Source organism: Somniosus microcephalus, chromosome 4 (genome assembly GCF_052327205.1).
Source record: "Somniosus microcephalus isolate GS21.2 chromosome 4, FLI_Smic_1.0, whole genome shotgun sequence".
Lineage (NCBI taxonomy): Eukaryota > Metazoa > Chordata > Chondrichthyes > Squaliformes > Somniosidae > Somniosus > Somniosus microcephalus.
Window position 1 is genome coordinate 195766838 of NC_140990.1, and position 26967 is coordinate 195793804.

The 26967-nt window shown below is 43.1% G+C and overlaps 1 protein-coding gene across 12 annotated transcripts in view; it reads left to right on the forward strand.

The window, feature by feature from the left end:
- The window catches only part of vps8 (VPS8 subunit of CORVET complex), a 957961-nt gene that overhangs the window by 191468 nt on the left and 739526 nt on the right, over positions 1 to 26967 (forward strand). For all 12 annotated transcript variants that reach the window (XM_085985671.1, XM_085985669.1, XM_085985662.1 and 9 more), the window contains one exon: positions 26659 to 26881. In XM_085985671.1, the coding sequence (XP_085841797.1) occupies positions 26659 to 26881 (223 nt within the window). The remainder of the gene's footprint in view (positions 1 to 26658; positions 26882 to 26967) is intronic.

Genomic DNA, 26967 nt, shown 5'->3' on the forward strand with positions numbered 1-26967 from the left:
TGTCTGTATCTAAAGCTACAACAGCCTCTTAATGGTGAACATTTCCTATACAAATTGTATTTGTCTACTTTGCCTGTGGTGCACAGCTTCTGCTTAAGTGTGAGGAATATCACAGAAGGAGGCCAGTCGGCCCATCATACCTGTGCTGGCTCTTTGGAAAAAAAAATCCAATTAGTCCCTTTCCCCATAGCCATGCAAAATGTTCCCCTTCAAGCATTTATCCAGTTCCTTTTTGAAAGTTATTATTGAATCTGCTTCCACCGCCCTTTCAGGCAGTGCATTCCAGATCATCATAACTCGCTGCATAAAAAAAATTCTCCTCATCTTGCCTCTGGTTGTTTTGCCAATTGCCTTAAATATAACATCCATATGCTAATATGAGGAGGAATTTTAAAGAGCATAGACTGAATCTAACTGTGGTGTAAGCCTGTAAGAAATAAGGCGGAATGTTAAATATGCAAGCTGGATACTGGTACGTTGTTTGCCACCAGAGGTCAGTCTTGCCATGCAAGGGAGATTGCCACAAAATATGACTGTTGAACCTTCCCCTCAAGTATGCAAATTGCCATCAATCATATATATCCATCTGCAACGTAACTTTAATGTAAGTCTTGCTGAGATTTCACAAGATAAAACTGTCAACTGTTTCATTCTGTTGCTGCCTGCATAACAGCAACTTAATTAATTGTACATGAAATGCTTTGCGATGTGATAAAGCATAATATAAGTGCAAGTCTTTCTAACAGCATTTAACACTATGAATACATTTTTTTTTTTTAAATTGGGGAACATTAACCTCCGTTTGAAGTTGAATGTTGTCAACAATTAATGGATATAACTTGCATGTAAATTAGACCATCAGATATTCTGTATTGCTGTCATTTTAGACCTTTTGTCCCTTCCCCTTGCACTGCATACCATTTCCCAGTTAAGCTAGGCAGGTGACCTTATAGGCCTTTTTCAATGCAGCTGTGTAACATGAATCTCCTCATCCCCTTGGGGAACTGCTTGGCACCTTCCCCTGATTCAGATTGGAAATTCTGCTTGTGGAGATTTGGGCATATGAGTTATCTGTGTTGTAGCGACACAAATGGTGCAGCATTAGATCTAGGCCCGACAGCTCGTTGTGGAATGGTCCTGGTTTTAAATTCATAATGTATATATGTAAACAACTGTTACTTGACTGTAGTTTTACATTAGGATTTGTCATATGAGTAGTCTGTAAGATTTTGTCAATTGGAATTAGGTTTTCCATAATTACCAGACAAATATTCTTTAACATGTAGCTGTTCTGCAAGTTTACAGTCTTAGAGATTCTATGTGTTGCAGTTTTTAATGTAACCCCCAGACTAACCCTTCAATTTATTTGACAGGATTGATTGTGATTGAGTTACAGAGGCTGTTGTTAATTAAAAGCAATGAAGAAATGGGTGATTAAACTGTTGTTTTGAGGATTTCAACATCCACCAATTTAAAGGCAAAAAGAGAATAAAGATTTGCCTTTTTGTCCAACAGTGAGTCTTAAACCGCAACTTCAGCAGAGCTTCCCCACTGTACCAATGTAATATATCCATTTTGTACATCAGATATCCTTATAGACTATATGAGCAATAGTTTCACTTGCTGTTAATTGGTATTGCATAGAGATAGCTATGTGATGTGGTCCCCACCCAGTAGTAATGAATGAGACTAACTTTAACTTTACATAAAAGATTTCAGGAACTGAAAAGGCCATTTTGGTCTGTCTAGTCGCCCCTGAAATTCCAAAACAGATTACACCATTCACTGCATATGTTCTTCAATCAGAGAATGCTCACAGGTACCTGAGAAGAGACTTTTAATTCCTTCTGTCTGTGCTAAACTAGAGCCTAGTTCATTGCTCCAGCCATTTCCAAGCTACCTGAATTTAGAGTTCTGAAGAAACGTCATCGACCTGAAACGTTAACTCTGTTTCTCTCTCCACGGATGCTGCCTGACTTGCTGAGTGTTTCCAGCGTTTTGTGTTTTTATTTCAGATTTCCAGCAACCACAGTAATATGCTTTTGTATTATCTGCATTTAGTTTTTTTTATTAGTAATTTTTCCGCTCATTTGGTTTTCTAATCCGAGAGCGTCACCAGGAAGGACATTATTCATTTGTGATGTTGGAAATACTTTGTAATATTGTAGAGACTGCTATTCCTTTTCCGACAATAGCTTTATTCTGAAAAGCTGCAGTTCTGCCTGCCACAGTACCAAAAGGATATTGCAGCTATTGAAAGGATATAGAAGAGAGCAACCAGAATGATTGAGGGGACGGAGGGATTGGATTTTGTGGAGTGATTTATGCAAATTGGGTATGTTCGCATAGAGTCATAACAGCACAGAATGAGGCCATTCGGCCCATTGAGCCCGGCTCTCTCTACAGCAATCCAGTCAGTCCCATTCCCCCACTCTATCCCTGTAGCCCTGCAAGTTTATTTCCCTCAAGTGCCTATCCAGTCTCCCCTTGAAAAGATTGAGTGTCTCCACTTCCGTCGGCAGCGAATTCCAGGTCATCACCACTCGCTGCATAAAAAAGTTTTTCCTCACATCCCCCCTGTATCTCTTGCCCAAAACCTTAAATCTGTGTCCCCTAGTCCTTGTACCATCAACTAGTGGGAACAGCCTTTCCCCGTCTAGCCTATCCCCGTCTAGCCTATCTAAACCCGTCATAATCACCCGTCTATCAAATCACCCCTCAACCTTCTTTGCTCTAATGAAAACAAATCCAGCTTCTCCAATCTGTCCTTGTAGCTAAGATCCCCTATCCCTGGAACCATTCTGGTAAATCTCCTCTGCACCCTCTCAAGTGCCTTCACATCCTTCCTAAAGTGTGGTGACCAGAACTGGACGCAATACTCCAGTTGTGGCCTAGCCAGCGCTTTATAAAGGTTCAGCATAACTTCTCTACTTTTGTACTCAATACCTCTATTTATGAAGCCCAAGATCCCATATGCTTTGCTAACCGCTCTCTCAATATGTCCTGCCACCTTCAGGGACCTATGCACATTAACTCCCAGGTCCCTCTGTCCCTGCACACTCTTTAAAACTGTGCCATTAAGTGTATATTGCCTCTCCCTGTTCCTTCTGTCAAAATGCATCACCTCACACTTCTCTGTATTAAATTCCATCTGCCACTTGTCTGCCCATTCTGTTAGCCTTTCTATGCCTTGTTGCAGTCGATTTGTATCATTACTGTTTGCCACACCCCCAAGTTTGGTGTCATCGGCAAATTTAGAAATTCTACTCTGTATTCCAATATCCAGGTCATTTATATATCAAAAAAAGCAGTGGCTGCAGCACTGACCTTTGAGGAACAGCACTGTCTACCATCCTCCAGTCTGAAAAACAGCCATTTACTACAACTCGCTGTTTTCTGTCCTTAAGCCAATTCCTTATTCAGGCTGCCACTGACCCACCTATTCCATGAGCCTTGATTTTCTTAACCAGCCTTCGAAATGGTACTTTGTCAAATGCCTTCCTAAAATCCATGCAGACAACATCCATTGCATTCTCTTCATCAATCCTCCCTGTTACTTCATCAAAAAATTCAATTAGATTAGTCAAACAGGATTTGCCTTTTACAAATCCGTGTTGGCTCGCCTTAATTAGCCTAAACCTCTCAAAGTGCCCGTTAATTTTTTCTTTGATTCTTGTTTCAAAAACTTTACCCACCACTGATGTTAAATTGACCAGCCTGTAGTTACAGTATTAGGATTGTCCTTGCGCCCTTTCTTGAACAATGGTATCACATTTGCCACTTTCCAATCCTCAGGCACCTCCCCCACATCTGTGGAAGATTGGAAAATTATGGCAAGCCCTTCCGTTACCTCCTCCCCCAATTCTCTTAGCAACCTGGACCAGGCGACTTATCCACTCTAAGCATACCCAGCCTTTCTAGTGCATGCTGTCTATCAATTTTCACCCCTTCCATTGCTTCTACCTTTTCCACTTCTACCAATATGTTGTCAGCATCCACCTCCTTAGTAAACACCGATACAAAGTACTCATTGAGTATTCTAGCCTTGCCCTGCACCTCTAAGCATATATCACTTTCTTTGTCCCTTATAGGTTCCACCCCACCTCTTACTACCCACTTACTGTTTACATGCTAGTAGAAGATATTTGGGTTCCCTTTTATGTTAACCGCCATTCTACTCTCATTCTCTCTTTGCCAATCTTATTTTCATCTTCACTTCCCCACTCAACTTATTGTATTTAGTCTGGTTCTCCCTTGAAGAATTCACATGACATGCACCATACACCTTTTTTGTTTCATCATCTCTAACTCCCTCGTCATCCAACGAGCCCTTGCTTTGGTTCTCTTACCCTTCCCTCTTGTTGGAATGTACCTAGCCTGTACTTGGAACATCTCCTCCTTAAAGATCACCCATTTTTCTGTTAAAGTTTTTCCTGTCAGTCTTTGGTTCCATTTTACTCTGGCTAGTTCCTTTCGCATCCCATTGAAGATAGCCCTATTCCAGTTTAGAAGTTCCACTCTAGATTGTTTCTTGCTCCTCTCCATTGCTAATCTAAATCTTATGATACGATGATCACTCGTACCCAAGTGTTCTCCCACAGACACTTGGTCAACCTGGCCCAGCTCATTCCCCAGGACCAGATCCAGCAATGCTAGTTGGGCCAAGAACATATTGGTCAAGGAAATTCTTCTGAACACATTTCAGAAATTCCTCCCCCTCCTTTCCCTTTACCGTAGCATTATCCCAATCGATATTTGGGTAATTAAAGTCTCCCAATATCACCACTCTATAGCTCTTGCATATCTCTGCGATTTCCTTGCAGATTTGCTCCTCTACCTCCCTCTCGCTGGAAGAGAGAAAGCTGAAAGGTGATATGATTACTGTTTTTAGAATTCTAAAGGGACTAACCTGTTTAACTTTATCCAGAGTAGAGGACATGGCATGCGCTTGAAGGGACTTAATTCAAAACTAATCGATGGGAGCAATATTTCAGTGAGCGAGTGGTCAATCTGTGGAACAGGGTCCCTAGGGAGATGGTGGAAGCAGTTGGTAGTGATTCATTCAAATGCAAATTAGATAGATTTCTTTCATAAAATAACATTTTGGGATACAGAATATGAGTAATTTAGACATGACGTGGTGAGTGTCGCATACTTGTGAGGAACAGCTGACTTTGGACCAATGGTTCTCAAAGCTCTCCACCACTGGGGGTTTCTTCACTTCATGACTGGGCCTGTTGTAGACTAATTGGTAGAGAATGATTGCTATGATTAGTCAACAACTCCATTATCATTGTATCATGCGACTAGCAGGATGGTAGAAGGAGAACTAGATGGATGGACCTTGGTCTTTTTCATCTAGCATTTCCCATGTTCCTATAATCTGGGTGACATGGAAGCCCATGTTCTCCATGCCTTATCTGATAAGTTAAATACTCCCAAGATTCACATTTTTAATAAAAACAGAAAATGCTGCATTTGCACAGCCGGTCCATCAGATCGGTAAAGCAAAAAAAAAGTTAGCTTAATTCTTAAGGCGTCAACATTTGGCTGATGAAGGGAGAATACCTGCAATGTTAACATACATTTTTCTCTTTAGGGATACTGCTTTTATTTCATATCTCCAGTATTTTGAGTTTTCTTACTTTTATTTAATTTGTTTTAATTGTAAACTGGTCACCCATTTGAGTGCAGAAGAACAAACATTATCAATATGAAAGGATTAAGATTAGATTTTTTGGCAACTACAGGCAATCATCTATACTTCTGATTTGCGTCAAAGCTCAGGGAATGAAAAGCTGTCACAAGACCTTAACAGCCTGTTGGCTCTTTGACAATTTAGCTTCCGAGCAAACTGGGCACCTTCTGGTACAGAAATAGATTGATTCTCTTCAGAAAGCTTAAAAAGGTGTGAGCCTTTTTTTAGCTTTGCTGAAGCAAACATATGGCAACAGTGACTTAAAAAACATGTAAAGTGTGAGAAACATGAATAAACCTTGTCCCTACGTGTCCCAGTTGGCACCATTAATGTCTTAGAAAGACATGTTCATTCCAGGATGAAATCATGTTTGTCAGGGTGCAGTAACCAATTTTCCTTTTTAAGAACCAATTTTTTATAGAGAAATTTAACAAACACTTATCCATTTGGCTCAATGAATTCCACACTATTTCACATATTTTACAAGGTATAAATTGGTTGATTTTTTTGGTGAATTTGTGCATTGAAGGAATAGAGACAAGGATATTGTCTTCAGAGTCGATGGGTGGGGGTATGAGGCGGGCATGTGACACCACAGATATGGTTACTTCCTACATTGCCTTGGAGTTGTGTTGAGTTGAGTCAGTGCAACATTTGAAGTTCAATATTGCTGTTCTCTCTAATGCTAGTTTCCCCTACATCATGAGAGAGAGGTTCGTGTCATGTAAGATGCAAAGAAAGGATCCAGATCACTTGACATTTTATAGATGAATTCTGTGTATTAACTGTTTAAATTTATAGAAGTCATTCAGATGGTCTAAACACGTTCATTATGGCAAGGGTTGCACTTTAAGCAGTGAGGGCTGTGCTCCCCATCATACATTCATGGATGGGCATTCTCAACCTTTAGTCATCACGCCCAGTAAGCATAAGGTTGAGTCTGAAGGCATTGTGAGGCTAATAATTATTGTGGCATCCTGAGTTACTATCTAGAACAATTGTACATGGATCCATGAGCAGAAGATATGTAGCTCCATGATTTTATATCTAAAGTTTTCTTTTGTATGGAGGAGTAGAGTTTGTGAATTTTTGGTAGTGTGTGATACTTAAGTGTATTATTTTCAGTTCACTGCCACATATGCTGTACATAGAGGTCTTCAGATCTGCCTGTCTGCTTTCTCTGCAAGTTGGAAACCTGTCCTTCTGAGGCTTTTTTTGGAGATTTTCCATGTTTAGCAATGATAATGACTTACCCCTACATGAAAATCCTAGAATAATAAATTTGTTTCAGAATGCATGAAATCGCACAACCCTTCCTCTATATGACACTAATTGAAATGGTTTGAAAACCTCTAACCCCAGGATTTCAAGGGATCTTAAACTAAGTTTCCCTCTCTATAATAACCAACTTTGTTGTTCTACAATTGAGGCTAAAGTACGTAGATTGTAAATGGTGGAAAAATGTTTCATTCTGCTGTGAATGCCACAAGCCAGTGTCAAAAGATTACAGAAAGGCATTCCTGTGAGCATACAATTCGATTTTGCAAATCTTTTGGTGCCAAGGATATTTTGTGGAGATCTGGTGTGTCTGATTTTTGTGGAGTTTGCTTATTTTCTCTCGCCCCGCTGTCCTTTCACTAAGCAACATCAGTTAATAATTACAAAAATAGAAAATGCTGGAATCACGCAACTGGTCAGTCAGCATCTGGAGAGAACAGTTTCTGCTGCCTAAATACGGTCTGGGGATGGATCAGTCGTGGGTTTTTGCTGGCTAGTATTGGAACAAGCTGTTCTCCCTTATCAATTTTTTAACATCTGCTTCAACACTTACACTGTTTTATTAATGCACATTGTGCATTTTAAATAGTGGCGAGGAAACACTGCTCGGTACAGCTGCTTTTTATTTTTTCCCAACTCCACTTCTTTGGTCTGGTATCGAGCACCATTCCATCACCTAAATTGTGGGCAGCCAACTTGCTCCTCCTGATATTTAGTCATGTCACTGGTGAGCTGGCCACTGAAAGGTGTGGGAAAGCAGTATGGGTTGACTGGTGCATTTGTTTTTCCCCTTGATTCTTCTCCCATCAGGAAAATGCTCCTCCTTAGGCCCGTGTGTGTGTATTAATACAACTGTGCCCATTCACTTTGTCTTTCTTCATCTCCTACATTTTATTCTTTTAATAAACTTCTATCTTTTTTTTTCTTCTGACAGTTTTATAATTATTTTCCCTTTCTCCTCCATCCATGCTGTAGCTCTAGTTAATGCGCTTCTCCCAGATGTGGTTGGTATCCTGCATCCATTACTAGTTAATGAGTTTCCATTAGCTTTCTGATGGCACTATTTTTTGTGTTCTTATCTGTTATATGCTTTTGGGGTGAGCTTGCCAGTTCTATTGATGCTTTCTGTCTCAACTGTTGGTTATGTAGCAACAATCAGAAGACACTGATGTCTGGTTGGCTTTCAGATTTTTTCTTTGCTGTAGAGTACATGGATATTTGGAATAAATTTGTAGTAAAAATAGTGGATGTTGTGTTGATAAACACTTTCAAGCTGCTATTTATTAAATCATTTTGAAGGTTCTAAAGATTGACATGAAACACTTCTTGGAGCCTGAAACCTCCTGTGCTGCTGGAGGCATGGCTCATTCTGCTATAGAGAGAAACTATTGCGAGCTGTAAAGCTAGATTAATATTCTGAGGTTTTGCTGGATTATCCCAGAGGCCAGGATTATATTTCACACAGCTTCTACGTGGAATGAGTGATTTTTGGTAGAATTTATGACTGGGTAAATTGGAACTGATCTGTGGAAGGAATGGGTTTGAGATAGGTCAAATTGGCTTTAATTGTTTAAACCATTACAGTAGAGTTGAACATTTTCTTCCATAGTTGGCTTTGATGTGTGGTCCTGTATCATCATTTGTACTGTGCACAAAAGAGGGGATTAGACTTTAGTTAACTACTAATTTTCATGTTTAATTTGATTGTGGAGGGACATAAAATATAAGGATGTAGACGAGGCAGTATACTATGACAGTAATGAAGAAAATAATGGAACGAAAGAATGGCAAATCCCCAGGACTAAAATGGTTTCCATCCCAGGGTTTTAAAAGAAGTAGGTGAGCACATTGCAGATACCCTAATTATAATCTTCCAAAGTTCTCTCGATTCAGGAACCGTTCCTTTAGATTGGAAAATTGTGCATGTCACATCACTATTTAAGAAATATGAGAGAGGGAAATCAGGGAATTATCGACCAGTTTAACTTAACATCTGTTGTCGGAAAATTACTAGAGACGATAATTAAGGATAGGGTGACTGAACACCGTGAAAATTTTCAGCTGATCGGAGAGAGCCAGCATGGATTTGTAAAGGGTAGGTCATGCCTGAGAAATTTGATTGATTTTTTTGAAGAGCTTACCAAAGTAGTGGACAGGAGGATGTTTATGGATATTACTTATATGGACTTCCAGAAGGCATTTGATAAAGTCCCTCATAAGAGACTGTTAATTAAAGTTGAAGCCCATGGAATTGAAGACAAATTATTGACCTGGTTAGGAAATTGGCTGAGCGGCAGAGACAGAGAGTAGGGATATTGGGCAGGTACTCTAATTGGCAGGATGTGACTAGTGGTGTCCCGCAGGGATCTGTGTTGGGGCCTCAACTATTCACCGTATTTATTAACAACTTAGATGATGAGATAGAAAGTCACACATCCAAATTTGCCAATGTAAGCAGTGTAGATGAAAACATAAAGTTACAAAAAGATATTTGTAGATTAAGCAAATGGGTAAAACTGTGACAAATGGATTTCAATGTAAGCAAATGTGAAGTCTTCCACTTTGGACCTATAAAGGATAGAATAGGTTACTTTCTAAATGGTGAAAAGCTGAAAACAGTGTAGGTCCAAAGAGACCCGGGGGTCCAGGTACATAGATCGTTAAAATGTCATGAACAGCTACTGAAAATAGTCAAAAAGGCTAATGGAATGCTGGTCTTTATATCTAGAGAACTAGAATACAAGGGGGTAGATGTCATGCTTCAGCTATACAAAGTCCTGGTTAGACCGCTCCTGGAGTACTGTGAGCACTTCTGGGCACCACACCTTAGGAAGGATATATTGGCCTTGGAGGGAGTGCAGCATAGGTTTACCAGAATAATACATGGAATCCAAGGGTTAAATTACGAGGAGAGATTACACAAACTCGGGTTCTAATCCCTGGAATTTAGAAGGTTAAGGGGTGATTTGATTAAAGCTTTCAAGATATTGAGGGGAACAGATAGAGAGAAACTATTTCTGCTGGTTGGGGAGTCTAGGACTGGGGGGCAAAGTCTAAAAATTAGAGCCAGACCTTTCAGGAGTGAAATTAGGAAACACTTCTACACACACAGGGTGGTAAACGTTTGGAACTCTCTTCTACAAATTGCAATTGGTGCTAGATCAGTTGTTAATTTTAAAGCTGAGATTGATAGATTTTTGTTAACCAAAGGTATTAAGGGATATGGGGCAAAGGCGGGTATATGGAGTTAGGTCGCAGATTGGCCATGATCTCATTGAATGGCGGAACAGGCTGGAGGGGCTCCATGGCCCACTCCTGTTCCTATGTTCCTACATGAATCCTACATGAGTTGCAGTGCTCATAGTTGAATGGATGGGTAACTGCAGCTTGGAAGAGGGGTAGAGGCAGGGCTGGATCTGGGAATACATCAGAGGTTTAGAAGTTAAATCTATCGTCTTAGTCTAATTAGGCTCTGTTGTTTTTTTCCAAGCTCACATTGATAATCATCTACCCTGTTTTTCTTTTAATTCCCTGACTGTTTTTGACCTTTATTTGTGATTTGGTCCACCTAAACATGTAAATAATTTAGTAAAAACATTTAAAAATAAATTGTCTGGCTTATGCAGTCATTTGCTAGCGGTTTTCTTGTTCATTCCCCATGGATACTGAATTGCACTACAGTGAAATAATTGCACCCAAAACCTTTTGACACTAGTTTTTCATATTACAGGTATAAAACTGGATTTGATACATTGATGTATATTAGAGGTTTATTTGGCCCTAATTGAGGATGCTCAACATTATCTTGCAGATTCCAGTTCGAGCAAAAAATCTACAACCAAAATGTTAACCTGTGTTTTCCCTTTATAGATGTTGATGGTCCTACTGTGTATCTCCAGCATTTTCTGTTTTTATTTGACTTCCAGCATATGGAACTTTTTTACTTTTATATTTGTAATATGTGACATTATATGGGTTGCATTAGAGAAAGCAGTAGTGCAGATTGTACAGAAAAATGAAACACCTTTGTGTTTCAGAATCATAAAATAATGTATTTAGAGCATGCAATAAAGCTCGTTTTCAGAACTGCATTCACCATCAGCGCATTTTACTTTGTTCTTTCTGTTGAATGTGTAGTGTGACACAAGCCGCATGATTTTTGTAGTTTTAGAATCCCTTGACTTTTGTGCAGACTGCGCCAGGAACAATACAAAGTGGCGCAGATGTCAGGACCAGAAACTGCTTGCATAAATAGGTCTTCAGTCCCCAGCCACAGCCTGTATTTGTGTTTTAGGTTTATCTCAACCCTGCAGGCCTGCAGCCTGTACAGTGGGGGGAAAAAAAACCTTGACTGCAGAATGACTTAGAATTGTTTGTGATCCTTTAATGTTGGAAACCTAGTCAGCACTCACTCAGCACTGCTTCAATAGACAGTCAACCATTCCTTATTTTGTTTTTGTTGTAAATTGTCTTTTACTGCTTAGAAGAAAAATCTCCACTCACTAAACAGAATGATTATAATAGTTAAGTATATTTCTTGCTTTGCAGGAATAATGTGTTATGAGGCATAGTTCATAATTATTTCATTCACACAGTTTTCATATGTAGGGCGATTGTATTTTTACCATTGATCCAGGTATTTTTCCAGATTTCTGTCCACTATGCACAACTGCTACTTGTGTAGGTCAGATCCTCATTCCTTGAACATGGTGCTGCTTTCCTGTGGCACAATTTTTATCTTGATTATATGTGCATGTATAAATTCTTATTGTGCCCTCTCACTCTGCCGTTAAAACTGTGATGACAGTGGAAGCTGGAATCTCTACTGGTATAATATTTTGGTAGTTTATACAGTATAAATCCAAGTAGGTAAACTTACTGCTATCGTTGGTGGAGGATACCTATGTGTATGACAAAAGTTGGCACTGACATACTTTTGCCCTACACATCTAAGCTAATATGACAAGACTTGGAGAACATCTGCAGCAAAAGGACATTGTATGAACGAGATTATACAAAAAAAATTAGTGAATGCACTTTACAGGCTGTGGCACTTTCAATCAGCTATTCTGTACAGATTTATTCTCTTTATTTCAGTACCGTGCACTTGTCGCGAAGTGAACACAAACCTCATAATTTAAAAATATTAAATAGTTTGTGGTGATCCAACACTTAGCTGCAGAGCCAGGGACCCAAGGTATGATTTCCGCTCCCACTCTGCTGGTTTCATGATATTAGCTGCATCACTGTGGGGAGATGTTGGATGGAAATTGAGCACCTTTCGAGGGCAAGGAGGGAAAGGAAAAATGGGTGCAAGTTTTCATTCTCTTGTGCATCTAGAACAGAGCTGCCACGACATATAGGTCAGGATGTGGGATCTCCCTCGTTTCTTCTTGGCTGCAGAAAGTGGGTGGCTCGATGAGACTTGTACAGGGAGAAAAAGGAACCATTTATATTGCACTTTATACACTTAGAACAGCATTTCAAGTTTTGATAATTTGTTATTGCATTTCTTCAATATCGTTCCTTGCCAACTTGATGATCTACTCCTAGGCCTCTGCCAAGTACCCTTTATCGTTAGCTGCTATGAAGTGTTCTGTAGTGGCTCTCTGATCTTTCCTCTCGAGATTCGAATAACTAGGGCTGTAGATGGGGCTTTAAACTAAATAGTGGGGGGGAGGGTTCAGGTGAGGGGAAACTTAGAAAGTTAAGGAGAGAGGACAAGGCAATAGTGCAGGGTAGCGATAGGGGTAATGATAACCAGAGTGTGACAGGAAGGGATAGACCGTACAAGCATAAGAGTGCACCAGCAAATAGGGTCAGAGTAGGGAAAAATGCTAAAAAGACAAAATTATTGGCTCTTTATCTGAATGTACGCAGCATTCGTAACAAGATAGATGAATTGATGGCACAAATAGAAATAAATGGGTATGATCTGATAGCCATTACAGAGACGTGGCTGCAAGGTGACCAAGGCTGGGAACTGAATATTCAGGGGTATTTGACATCTTGGAAGGATAGGTAGAAAGGAAAAGAAGCTGGGTAGCTCTGTTAATAAAGGATGAGACCAGTACAGTAGTGAGAAATGATCTTGGCTCAGAAGATCAAGATGTAGAATCAGTTTGGGTGGAGATAAGAAATAATAAGGGAAAGAAGTCACTGGTGGGAGTAGTCTATAGTCCCACGAACAGTAGCTACACTGTGGCACAGAGTATAAATCAAGAAATAATGGGGGATTGTAAGAAAGGTACTGCAATAATTGTGGGCGATTTTAATCTTCATATAGATTGGACAAATCAGATTAGCACAGGTAGCCTTGAGGACAAGTTCATAGAGTGTATTCAGGACATTTCTTAGAATAATACATTGTGGAACCAAGTAGGGAACAGGCTATTTTAGATCTGGTAATGTGTAATGAGACAGGATTAATTAATTATCTCGTAGTAAAGGATCCTCTAGGGAAGATTGATCATAACATGATAGAATTTCACATTCAGTTTGAGGGTGAGAAACTTAGGTCTGAAACTAGTGTCTTAAACTTAAATAAAGGCAATTACAAGGGTATGAAGACAAAGTTGGCTAAAGTGGACTGGGAAAATAGATTAAAAGGTAAGATGGTAGATAAGCAGTGGCAGACTTTTAAGGAGATATTTCATAACTCTCAACAAAGATATATTCCAGTGAGAAAGAACGACTCTACGAGAAGGATGAACCATCTGTGGCTTACTAAGGAAGTTAAGGAGGGTCTCAAATTGAAAGAAAAGGCATACAATGTTGCCAAGATTAGTGGTCGGCTAGAAGATTGGGACATTTTTAGAAACTTGCAAAGGGTGACTAAAAAAAATTGTGAGAAAATAGATTGAGAGTAAACTAGCAAGAAATATAAAATGGACAATAAGAGCTTCTACAAGTATATAAAAAGGAAGAGAGTAGCTAAAGTAAACATTGGTCCCTTACAGGATGAGACTGGGGAATTAATAATGGGAAACAAGGAAATGGCAGAGACTTTGAACAAATATTTTGTAACTGTCTTCATGGTAGAAGACACTAAAAGCATCCCAATAATAGTGGAAAATCAAGGGGCAAAAGGGAGGGAGGAACTTAAAACAATCACTATCACCAGAGAAAAAGTACAAGGCAAACTAATGGGACTAAAGGCTGACAAGCCCCCTGGACCTGATGGCCTACACCCTAGGATCTCAGAAGAAGTGGCTGCAGAGATAGTGGATGCATTGGTTGTAATCTTCCAAAATTCCCATGACTCTGGAAAGGTTCCAGCGGATTGGAAAACCACAAATGTAATGCCCATATTCAAGAAAGGAGGGAGACAGAAAGCAGGAAAGTATAGGCCAGTTAGCCTAACATCTGTCATTGGGAAAATGCTGGAATCCATTATTGAGGAAGTAGTAGCAGGACATTTAGAAAATCATAATACAATCAAGCAGAGTCAACATAGTTTTATGAAAGGGAAATCGTGTTTGACAAATTTATTAGAGTTCTTTGAGGATCTAATGAGCAGGGTGGATAAAAGGAAACTCAGTAGATGCAGTGCATTTGGATTTCCAAAAGGTATTCGATAAATTGCCACATAAAAGGTTACTGCACAAGATAAGAGCTCATGGTGTTGGAGGTAATATATTAGCATGGATAGAGGATTGGCTAAATAACAGAAAACAGAGAGTTGGGATAAATGGGTCATTTTCAGGTTGGCAAACTGTAACTAGTGGGGTGCCACAGGGATCAGTGCTGGGGCCTCAACTATTTACAATCTATATTAATGACTTGGATGAAGGGACCGATGTACTGTAGCCAAATTTGCTGGCGATACAAAGATAGGTGGGAAAGCAAGTTGTTAGGAGGACCCAAAGGGCTCGATTTTGCCATTGGGGTCAGGCTGGGGCGTGTCAGGACCCCGACTCCGATGTGAAGTGGGAAAAAAGTGCGATTTTCCCCTGATTGGGCACTTGATTTCCAGCATGTGGGAACCCCTGGTCCAATTAGTCTTTCCATCCTGAAAGTCGCCTCCGATGACGTCATCAGTGCTGCTGGATTTAAGGCCAGTAGGCAGCCTTGCTTCTTCTGGAGACTGGAAATGCTTTGGATGTTGTATGAAGGACTTCATTTACCGACCATGTCCACCAGCAAGCAAAAGTGTGCACCTCACTTTGATGAGCCATCCCTCCAAGCTCTGGTGCAGGGAGCAAGATCTAATAAGGAGGTGCTCTTCCCTTCCTCGGAGAAAAAAGCCACCACAACAGACTAAAGCTGTGTGGCTGCAAGTGGCCCAGGAGGTCAATGCCATCTCTATGTGCCGCAGAACCTGGCTGCATTGCAGGAAGAGGTTTCATGACCTTCTCCGCACAGGAAAAGTGAGTATGACTTTCTCATCACCCTCAATCTCATCCCCATCGCCTCTCCTCCCCAGCACCCTGCTTTGCCAGCCTCTTCCTCCACATCCCACTTTACACTGACATCCCTGCACCCTTACCCATTCCCTCTCTCTCTATGGTTACATTCACTTAACTATTCGACCATGCAGCCCTCATATTCCCTATCACTGTGATGCAATGACAACAACTTACAACACACAGGGAGGGCCCTTTGTCTCCTTCTAAGCATCTATGCTATGGATTCTCTAAACTCACTCCTTCATTCTCACTCAAACTCCACTTGTGTCCCTCATTGCAGGAAAAGAGAGCCCACAATAAGAGGGAAAGAGCGAGGACAGGAGGAGGGCCACCCTCAGTAACCTAGCTCACCACCTCTGAGGAGGCAGCCCTGGAAATTGCCGGGATCAAGGAGGATTCCCAAGTGGGGGACGGACAGGCGGCCGCATCACAGCAAGCTGGTGACAGAATAGTTTCAGTATTCAACACCAACAACAGCCAATCTCCAGACGCCATCCTACAACTCATCCGCTTCATCCTTGACCACAATGTCTTCACCTTCGACAACCAGTTCTTTACCCAAACACATGGAACAGCCATGGGGACCAAATTCGCACCCCAATACGCCAACATCTTCATGCACAAGTTCGAGCAAGACTTCTTCGCTGCACAGGACCTCCAACCGACGCTATACACCAGATACATCGACGACATTTTCTTCCTATGGACCCACGGCGAAGAATCATTGAAAAGACTACACGATAACATCAACAAGTTCCATCCCACCATCAAACTCACCATGGACTACTCCTCAGAATCGGTTTAATTCTTGGACACACGAATCTCCATCAAAGACGGACACCTCAGCACTTCACTCTACCGCAAGCCCACGGACAACCTCAGGATGCTCCACTTCTCCAGCTTCCACCCTAACCACGTTAAAGAAGCCATCCCCTATGGACAAGCCCTGCGAATACACAGGATTTGCTCAGACGAGGAGGAACGCGATGGACACCTACAGATGCTGAAAGACGCTCTCGTAAGAACGGGATATGACACTCGACTCGTCGATCGACAGTTCCGACGGGCCACAGCAAAAAATCGCATAGACCTCCTCAGAAGACAAACATGGGACACAACCAACAGAGTACCCTTCGTCGTCCAGTACTTCCCCGGAGCGGAGAAACTACGCCATGTTCTTCACAGCCTTCAACATGTCATCGATGACGACGAACACCTCGCTAAGGCCATCCCCATGCCTCCACTACTCACCTTCAAACAGCCGCCTAACCTCAAACAGACCATCGTTCGCAGCAAATTACCCAGCTTTCAGGAGAACAGCGACCACGACACCACACAACCTTGCCACGGCAACCTCTACAAGACATGCCAGATCATCAACACAGATACCATCATCACACGTGAGGACACCACCCACCAGGTACATGGTACATACTCATGTGACTCGGCCAACGTTGTCTACCTCATACGTTGCAGGAAAGGATGCCCCGGAGCATGGTACATCGGCGAGACCATGCAGACACTGCGACAACAGATGAACGGACACTGCGCAACAATCGCCAGGCAGGAGTGTTCCCTCCCAGTCGGGGAACACTTCAGCAGTCAAGGATATTCAGCCTCCGATCTTCAGGTAAGCATTCTCCAAGGCGGCCTTCGATACACACGACAACGCAAAATCGTAGAGCAGAAACTGATAGCCAAGTTCCGCGCTCATGAGGATGGCCTCAACCGGGATCTTGGGTTCATGTCACGCTACATGTAACCCCACCTGACGTAGTGTCATCCAGACTCGAGCCGTCATTGGCTTATTCTCTCTACACAGATGCGGCCGGACCTGCTGTTATTTCCAGCAAAAAAAAATTTTTTTTTGTTTTTCATGCAGACCCCAGCATCTGCAACATTTGACCCCCTGTGACCCCACCTCATTGTTCTTTGATGTAATGTTTTCCTGACTGACCTGTTTGGACACCATTCACACCTTTGATTGCTGTGATTATCTCTCTGCCGAAGTGTGATAAATGGCAGTTAGAAAGATTACCTGTAATCATCTGGCATTATTCTCTGACTATATAAGCTGTGTCTTTATGCATCTCTCCACTTCACCTGACGAAGGAGCAGTGCTCCGAAAGCTTGTGATTTCAAATAAAACTGTTGGACTATAACCTGGTGTTGTGTGACTTCTTACAGAATAGTTTGGCATCGCTCTCATTGACATTGCATGAGTGACTGATAATGATTCTGATGCTCTAACAGATTGACTTATGATCATCTGCACAATTCAATGTGCATGCAACCTTTACCTCACATCTCTAACTCTTTCCTTTACTCCCCCACAGGACCATCGGCAGCCCCCGTCCCCGCTGTCCAGGAGGAAGAGCCTGAGCTTCCAGACTCCTCGGAGGAAGCTGCAACTACTGAGAGTGCAGCGTCAGCAGAATTAAGCGCACCCTGCACCAGCGCAAACACTCACACCTCGGTGGGACCTTCGGGACATAGAGTAGTGTTGTCACCTGGTGTATCACAGCTCACAAGTGAGCATCAGCAGATGGTGGAGACAGGGACAGCAGTGGAGAGTCCTCGTCACAGTGGAGAGGACGCTCCCAGCTCAGCTCTGCTGCATGTTGACCCTGTGCCTCCGGGTCCATCCAGAAGGAGAGCGGTGCTGGAACTCCAGGAACAGGTGCAGGAGTCTCTGGCAGGTTTTGTCTCCAGGGTCGCTGCGAGTGTGGAGCGAATGGAGGAGTCCATCGCTAACATGAGCAGAGCCTTTGTGGAAGCGTTGGTGCATGAACGCATCACCACGGAATGGATGGCAACCTCCTTGGAAAGGATGGCTACCTCCATGGGAAGGCTGGCTACGGTAGAGCAGAGGATGGCTATGTCCATGGAGGAGCTTAGCCGTCAGGCTATGGAAAACATGGTAATTGTTCAGAATGGACTGACATCTCTTGAGGAACGATGGTCAGCTATTGAGCAAACAAACCAGACCTTCATGCAAGTCCTCTGGAGTAGGACTTCTAGTGCAGAAATGGGTCCTCATGGCCCCCCCCTGCAGTGCAGCAAGGTGCTGTCCAGCCACTTGCTAACTCTGAAGTGGGGCTGACCCATGAGAGGGATGTTGGTGGCATACAACAAGGAGGTGGGGGCTCCTCTCCAAGGGCTCACACAACCATGCCACTGCAGAGCCCTCAGTCAGAGCCCCACCAGAGTCCCCACCCAACTGAGATCGGCGTCTCAACCCCTGCACAGCCGCAGGAGCAGCAGACTGTTGCCGAGCCCTCACAGTTTCGCAACCCCAGAGGACGCCCGCCAAATATGTGGAGACAGGAGTAACAAGAAAGTGAGCAAGGGGCCTCCACATCTGCTGAAGCCACAGGGGAAGCACCACGTAGGAGCACACGTAAGAGGAAGATAATGCACAAGTAGTCACAAGGGTAGTCACTTGGGTGTAATGTGTTTAATTTTGAAAAGCCATCAGTTGCTTATTGTCATAAAAATTCTGATGGCAAACTGTTGCAGTTGTGGCGTGTGTCATTTCGCTAATGGGACTTCCACATTGAGGGCTCAGAGCGACTTGCAATTGTCAGTGTGGTGGCCAGAGCGATAGGAATCCGCAGGTTCTTGGCCATTGTCGATGGGCAGATAAGAAGGTGGGAGGCAGAAGTTTATTTTTTTATTTTTTATTCATTGATGGGATGTGGGCGTCGCTGGCTAGGCCTGCATTTAGTGCCCATCCCTAATTGCCCTTGAGAAGATGGTGGTGAGCCGCCGCCTTGAACCGCTGCAGTCCATATGGTGTAGGTACACCCACAATGCTGTTAGGGAGTTCCAGGATTTTGGCCCAGCGACAGTGAAGGAACGGCGATACAGGTCCAAGTCAGGATGGTTTGTGGCTTGGAGGGGAACTTGTAGGTGGTGATGTTCACATGCGTCTGCTGCCCTTGTCCTTCTAAGTGGTAGAGGTCGCGGGTTTGGAAGGTGCTGTTGAAGGAGCTTTGGCGAGTTGCTGCAGTGCATCTTGTAGATGGTACACACTGCAGCCACCGTGCGCCGGTGGTGGAGGGAGTGAATGTTGAAGGTGGTGGATGGAGTGCCAATCAAGCGGGTTGCTTTATCCTGAATGGTGTCGAGCTTCTTGAGTGTTGTTGGAGCTGCACTCATCCAGGCAAGTGGAGAGTATTCCATCACACACCTGACTTGTGCCTTGTAGACGGTGGAAAGGCTTTGGGGAGTCAGGAGGTGAGACACTTGCTGCAGAATACCCAGCTTCTGACTTATGCTTATGGCCACAGTATTTATGTGGCTCATCCAATTAAGTTTCTGGTCAATTGCAATAGCCAGGATGTTGACGGGCGGTTCGGCGATGGTAATGCCGTTGAAAGTCGAGGGGCGGTGGTTAGACTATTTCTTGTTGGAGATGGTCATTGCGTGGCACTTGTGTGGCGCGAATGTTACTTGCCACTTATCAGCACAAGCCTCAATGTCGTCCAGTTTTTGCTGCATGTGGGCATGGACTGCTTCATTATCTGGGGAGTTGCAAATGCAACTGAACACTGTGCAATCATCAGCGAACATCCCCATTTCTGACCTTTATGATGGAGGGAAGGTCACTGATTTAGCAGCTGATGATGGTTGGGCCCAGGGCACAGCCCTGAGGACAGTGTCCTAGGCCCAACCATCTTCAACTGCTAAATCAATGACTTTCCCTCCATCATAAGGTCAGAAGTGGGGATGTTTGCTGATGATTGCACAGTGTTCAGTTGCATTTGCAACTCCCCAGATAATGAAGCAGTCCATGCCCATATGCAGCAAGACCTGGACAACATTGAAGCTTGCGCTGATAAGTGGCAAGTAACATTCGCACCACACAAGTGCCACGCAATGACCATCTCCAACAAGAAATAGTCTAACCACCGCCCCTTAACTTTCAACGGCATTACCATCGCCGAACCGCCCACCGTCAACATCCTGGCTATTGCAATTGACCAGAAACTTAACTGGATCAGCCACATAAATACTGTGGCCACAAGCATGGGTCAGAAGCTGGGTATTCTGCGGCAAGTGTCTGAACTCCTGCAGCAATGTCCTGGGGCTGAGATGATTGGCCTCCAACAACCACAACCATTTTCCTTCCTTTGTGCTAGGTATGACGCGAGCCAGTGGAGAGTTTTCCCCCTGATTTCCATTGACTTCAATTTTACTAGGGCTCCTTGATGCCACACTTGGTCAAATGCTGCCTTGCTGTCAAGGGCAGTTACTCTCGCCTCACCTCTGGAATTCAGCTCTTTTGTCCATGTTTGCACCAAGGCTGTAATGAAGTCTGGAGCCGAGTAATCCTGGCGCAACCCAAACTGAGCATCAGTGAGCAGATTATTGGTAAGTGCGGCTTGACAGCACTGTCGATGACACCTTGCATCACTTTGCTGATGATCGAGAGTAGACTGATGGGGTGGTAATTGGCCGGATTAGATTTGTCCTGCTCTTTGTGGACAGGACATACCTGGCAGTTTTCCACATTGTCAGGTAGATGCCAGTGTTGTAGCTGTACTGGAACAGCTTGGCTAGAGGCGCAGCTAGTTCTGGAGCACAAGTCTCCAGCACAACAGCCGGGATGTTGTCTGAGCCCATAGCCTTTGCTGTATTCAGTGTGCTTAGCCATTTCTTGATATCACATGGAGTGAATCGAATTAACTGAAGACTGGCTTCTGTGATGTTCGGGACCTCCGGAAAAGGCCGCCGAGATGGATCATCCACCCAGCACTTCTGGCTGAAGATGGTTGCAAACACATCAGCCTTGTCTTTTGCACTCGCCTGCTGAGCTCCACCATCATTGAGGATGGGGATGTTCATGGAGTTGTTTAATTTTCCACCACCATTCACGACTGGATGTGGCAGGACTGCAGAGCTTTGATCTGATCCATTGGTTGTGGGATCGCTTAGTTGTGACTAGCATGCTGCTTCCGCTGTTTAGCATGCATGTAGTCCTGCGTTGCAGCTTTTTCAGGTTTGCACGTCCCCTGGCTTGATGGTAATGGTAGCATGAGGGATATGCTGGGCCATGAATACAGATTGTGGTGGAATACAATTCTGCTGCTGCTGATGGCCATAGTGCCTCATGGATGCCCAGTTTTGAGCTGCAAGATCTGTTCTGAATCTATCCCATTTTGCACGGTGGTAGTGCCACACAACACAATGGAGGGTGTCCTCAGTGTGATGATGGGACTTCATCTCCACAAGGACTGTGCGGTGGTCACTCCTACCAATACTATCATGGACAGATGCATCTGCGACAGGTAGATTGGTGAGGACGAGGTCAAGTGGGTTTTCCCTCGTGTTGGTTTTCTCACCATCTGCCGCCGGTCTTGCAGCTATGTCCTTCGGGACTCGGCCAACTCGGTCAATAATGGCGCTACCGAGCCACTCTTGGTGATGGACATTGAAGTCCCCCACCCAGGGTACATTCTGTGTGTCATGGGATCTTTTACGTCCACCTGAGTGAGAAGGCAGGGCCTTGGTTTAATATCTCATCCAAAAGATGGTACCTCTGACAGTACAGCACTCCCTCAGTTCTGCCCAGGAGTGTCAGCCAAGACTTTTGTGCTCAAGCCTCAGGAGTGGGACTTGAACCCACAACCTTCTGACTCAGAAGTGAGAGTGCTACCACCTGAGCCATGGCTGACACTTTTAGGATAGATAGGATAAAAATAGGTAAAGAGGAGTTACTTAAAATGTTGGCAGTCCTCAAAGTAGAAAGTCACCCAGTCCGGATGGGATGCATCCTAGATAGCAGGAAGTAAGGGTGGAAATTGTGGAGGCTCTGGCCACAATGAGGAGGATAGTAATAGACTTCAGGAGGACAGTACATACTAGTGAAATGGGCAGGCACACGCAGATGAAATTTAACACAGAAGTGTGAAGTGCTACATTTTGGTAGGAAGAATGAGGAGAGGCAATATAAACTAAATGGTACAACTTTAAAGGGGATGCAGGAACAGAGAGAACGTGGGGTGTATGTACACAAATCTTGAAGGTAGCTGACCAAGTTGAGAGTACCTATTTTAAAGAAAAAAGTCTAGAAGTTACTGTTCACGATATTAATGGGTGTAGGTTTAACTAATTCATATGAAATTCCTGTGTCTGCTCTTTTAATTCAGGCGTTAGTCAAGGGCATGTTATTCTTTATTGTTGTCTTTGACCACTCTGCTCTGTGCATCATCTTCCTCCACTATTCCCTCAGTTGGTTTCCCTCCTACTTACGCCAATGTAGCCAGCACATCTCCTGTAGTAGCATCTCTTCCCATCCTGAACAATCACCTCTGAAGTGCTCCACTGTCAAATTTTTAACTTGGTTTTTATTCATTGTCTGCAAGCTGCCCATTGATGATATCATTTATATGCCGGGAGTCATCTTCAGGTGTCAGACGTGGTAGCCTCTTGCCTCTGAGTCAGAAGGTTGTGGGTTTGAGTCCCAGAGACTTGAGTACATAATCCAGGCTGACACTTTAGTGCAGAACTGAGGGAGGGCTGCACTGTCTGAGGTGCTGTCCTTCAGATGAGACGTTAAACTGAGGCCCTGTCTGCCCTCTAAGGTGGATGTAAATGACCCCTTGGCACTATCGAAGAGGAGCAGGGTCATTATCGCCATGCCTTGGCTAATATTTATTCATCAACCGACATCATTAAAACAGATTATCAGGTCATGATCACATTGCTGTTTGTGGACTTTACTGTGCGCAAATTGGCTGTTGTGATTCCTTCATTACAACAGTGACTACATTTCGAAAGTATATTGGCTATTTAGCACTTTGAGACGTCATGAGGATGTGAAAGGCACTATATAAATTAAGTTTTTTTTATGTACGCTGATGATATCAAACTGTATCTCTCCATGACCATCATTGTGTTATCTGACTGCTTGTCCAAAATCAATTTGTGAATGAACAGAACTTCCTCATTTCTTTGGCTTCTGCCAAAAACTCCACACTCTGGTTACAAACTCTATCCCATTCTCTGGCTATTCACTCAAGCTGACTCCTGTTTGACCGTGAGCTGAACTTCAGATATCATACCCCATATCCTTTATATCGCCAAGACTTCTAGTTCCATCTGTGCAATATTGCCTGACTCTGCCCTTCACCTGAGCTGAAACTCCCATCCATACTTTCACTTTCAGGCTCAACTTCTTTGAAGTTTTCCTTGCTGGCTTTCCATGCTCCACTCTCCGTAAACTTCAACTTGTCCAAAACTCATATCCACAGTAAGTCCAGTTCCCATATCACTCCTGTCCTTGTTCATTGGCTCCCAGTCCCCTAATCAATTGAATTCAAAATCACGTTGCTCGTTAACAAACTCTCCTGCTACGGCATACCCTCTGTTCTGATTCTGGCATTCCCTGTAATACCCCTCCCTCCGTTCTACCATTGCTGGCAGAGGCTGAAGCCGTGCCAGCCCTACATCTGGAACTCTTTCGCTAAACCACGACATCTTACTACCTCTCTGCAACCTTCAAAAACGACCTCTCTGCAACCTTCAAAAACTTCCTTCAAAGCTACTACCGTGTCTTTTTTAACCTCCCCTATTTTTTTCTCCTACTTCTGTTTGGTATTCATTCTGCCTTTGCTAAGTGCAATGAAGTGGTTAATATGTCAAAGACAGTGTACAAATGCAAGTTGTTGATGCCAACACTAAAGTAATGGATAAAGGAATGTCTTGCAAACACATTAAATGTTTGCTAATAAGGCCAACAGTAATTCTACACTTTAGTGTGAAAAAAAGACTTGTATTTATTTAGCGCCTTTCATGACCTCAGGATGCCCCAAAGCGCTTTACAGCCAATGAAGTACTTTTTTTGAAGTGTAGTCACTGTTGTAATGTAGGAAATGCGGCAGGCAATTTGGTACAGCAAGCTCCCACAAATGTGATAATGACCAGATAATCTATTTTAGTGATGTTGATTGAGGACACCAGGGATAACTCCCCTGCTCTTCTTCGAAATAGTGTCATGGGATCTTTGACGTCCACCTGAGAGAGAAATGTAACCACACTGTTTAAGAAAGGAGGGAGAGAGAAAATGGGGAACTACAGACCAGTTAGCCTGACATCAGTAGTAGGGAAAATGCTAGAATCTATGATTAAGGACGTGGTAACAGGGCACTTAGAAAATAATAATAGGATTGGGCAGAGTCAACACGAATTTATGAAAGGGAAATCATGTTTGACAAATCTGTTCGAGTTTTTTGAGGTTGTAACTAGCAGGATAGATACAGGGGAACCAGTGGATGTGGTGTATTTGGATTTTCAGAAGGCATTCGATAAGGTGCCACATAAGTGGTTATTATACAAAATTAGGACTCATGGGATTGGGGATAATATACCAGCATGGATTGAGGATTGGTTAACGGACAGAAAACAGAGTGTAGGAATAAATGGGTCATTTTCGGGCTGACAGGCTGTAACTAGTGGGATACCGAAAGGTTCAGTGCCTGGGCCTCAGCTATTCACAATCTACATCAATGATTTGGATGAGGGGACCAAATGTAATATATCCAAGTTTGCTGATGATACAAAGCTAGGTGGGAATGTAAGTTGCGAGGAGGATGCAAAGAGGCTTCAAGGGAATATAGACCTGCTAAGTGAGTAGGCAAGAACATGGCAAATAGAATATAATGTGGAGAAATGTGAAGTTATCCACATTAGTAGGAAAAATAGAAGAGCAGAGTATTATTTAAATGGTGAGAGATCGGGAAATGTTGGTGTTCAGAGGGACCTGGGTGTCCTTGTACACGAATCACTGAAAGTTAACATGCAGGTACAGCAAACAACTAGGAAAGCAAATGGTATGTTGGCCTTTATTACAAGAAGATTTGAGTATAAGAGTAAAGATGTCTTACTGCAATTATATAGCGCCCTGGTGAGACCACACCTGGAGTATTATGTACAGTTTTGGTCTCCTTACCTAAGGAAGGCTACACTTGCCACAGAGGGAGTGCAACAAAGGTTCACCGGACTGCTTCCTGGGATGGGGGGGATTGTTCTAAGAGGAGAGAGTGAGTAGACTAGGCCTATATTCCCTAGAGTTTAGAAGAATGAGAGGTGATCTCATTGAAACATATAAAATTCTTACAGGTCTTTGTTGGATCCGTGATTCAGAGGATATGCTGTTATTAAATAATCACACGGATGCTGTACATCAACAATAAACAGGTCTTTACTGGAGGAGGGTAGTCTCAGGACTGGGGGTACAGAGGCATGCGCAAAGCTTATATACAGGTGTGGTCACTGCCGGTACTACAGTATACAGGAGCTGTAAAAGTAGTTCTGACTTAAAGGCACATACACTACAGTCTTGACAGGGTAGATGCAGGGAGAATGTTTCCCCTGGCTGGGGAGTCTAGAACCAGGGGTCACAGTCTCAGAATAAGGGGTCGGCCATTTAGAACTGAGATGAGGAGAAATTTCTTCACTCCGAGAGTGGTGAACCTTTGGCATTCTCTACCCCAGAGGGCTGTGGAAGCTCAGTCGATGAGTATATTCAAAACAGTGATCGATAGATTTTTGGATTTTAAGGGAATCAAGGGATATGGGATAGTGCAGGAAAGTGAAGTTGAGGTAGAAGATCAGCCATGATCTTAATGAATGGCAGAGCAGGCTTGAGGGGCCGAATGGCCTTTTCGTGCTCCTATTTCTTATGTTCTTAAGATGGGGCCTCGGTTTAACATCTCATCTGAAAGACAGCACCTCCAACAGTGCAGTACTCCCTCAGTGCTGCACTGGAGTGTCAGCCTAGATTTTTGTGCTCAAGTGTCTGGAGTGGGACTTGACCTCACGACCTTCTGACTCAAAGAATGCTACCCATTGAGCCATGGCTGACACTTGCAGATGTGGGATGTTTTCTACGTTAAAGACGCTATATAAATACAAGTTGTTGTTAACCATGAGCTAAACTCTGATTTTGTTTTATCTATTCTACACTTGTTCATCCAACCAATTTACATACAACTCCTTTCCCTTTTCTATTTGTGGCAAGCCTCACAGAATGGGGAAGGTCTGCTACTTGTACAATTAAACCAACCAATTGTTAATTTAAAGTGGACTCATGTTAGCCCAATTAATGGATAAATCGTAGGACTGGCTATGAATTGCATCTAAAAAACAACAGACACCCAAGATTATATTGGCTTGAAATTCTAAATCTTAGTTTGCCCAAGGAAATGTTTCCTTTCAGTATTTATATAAAACAGTTTTTGTAGTAAATTGCACTTTTTTTTGATGCAGAGATCTTCTATTCGGCCAGATCTATAATAAACTGAGTGAGATCTCAGTGGCAAAGGGAGTGTTTCTTGAATGCCTGGAACCCTATATTTTGAATGACAAGCTAACGAGCATCACACCACAGGTAATGAAGGATCTGCTCATCCACTTTCAGGACAGGAACATGATGGAGAACACTGAAGCATGCATAGTACATATGGACATCACTAGCTTAGACATTCAACAGGTGAGCAATAATAGGGATTACGTTTTTAGGTCTTTTCTGCCTTTCATAGTTTAGATTATTTTGTCCCTCGTTTATTGGATCACTCT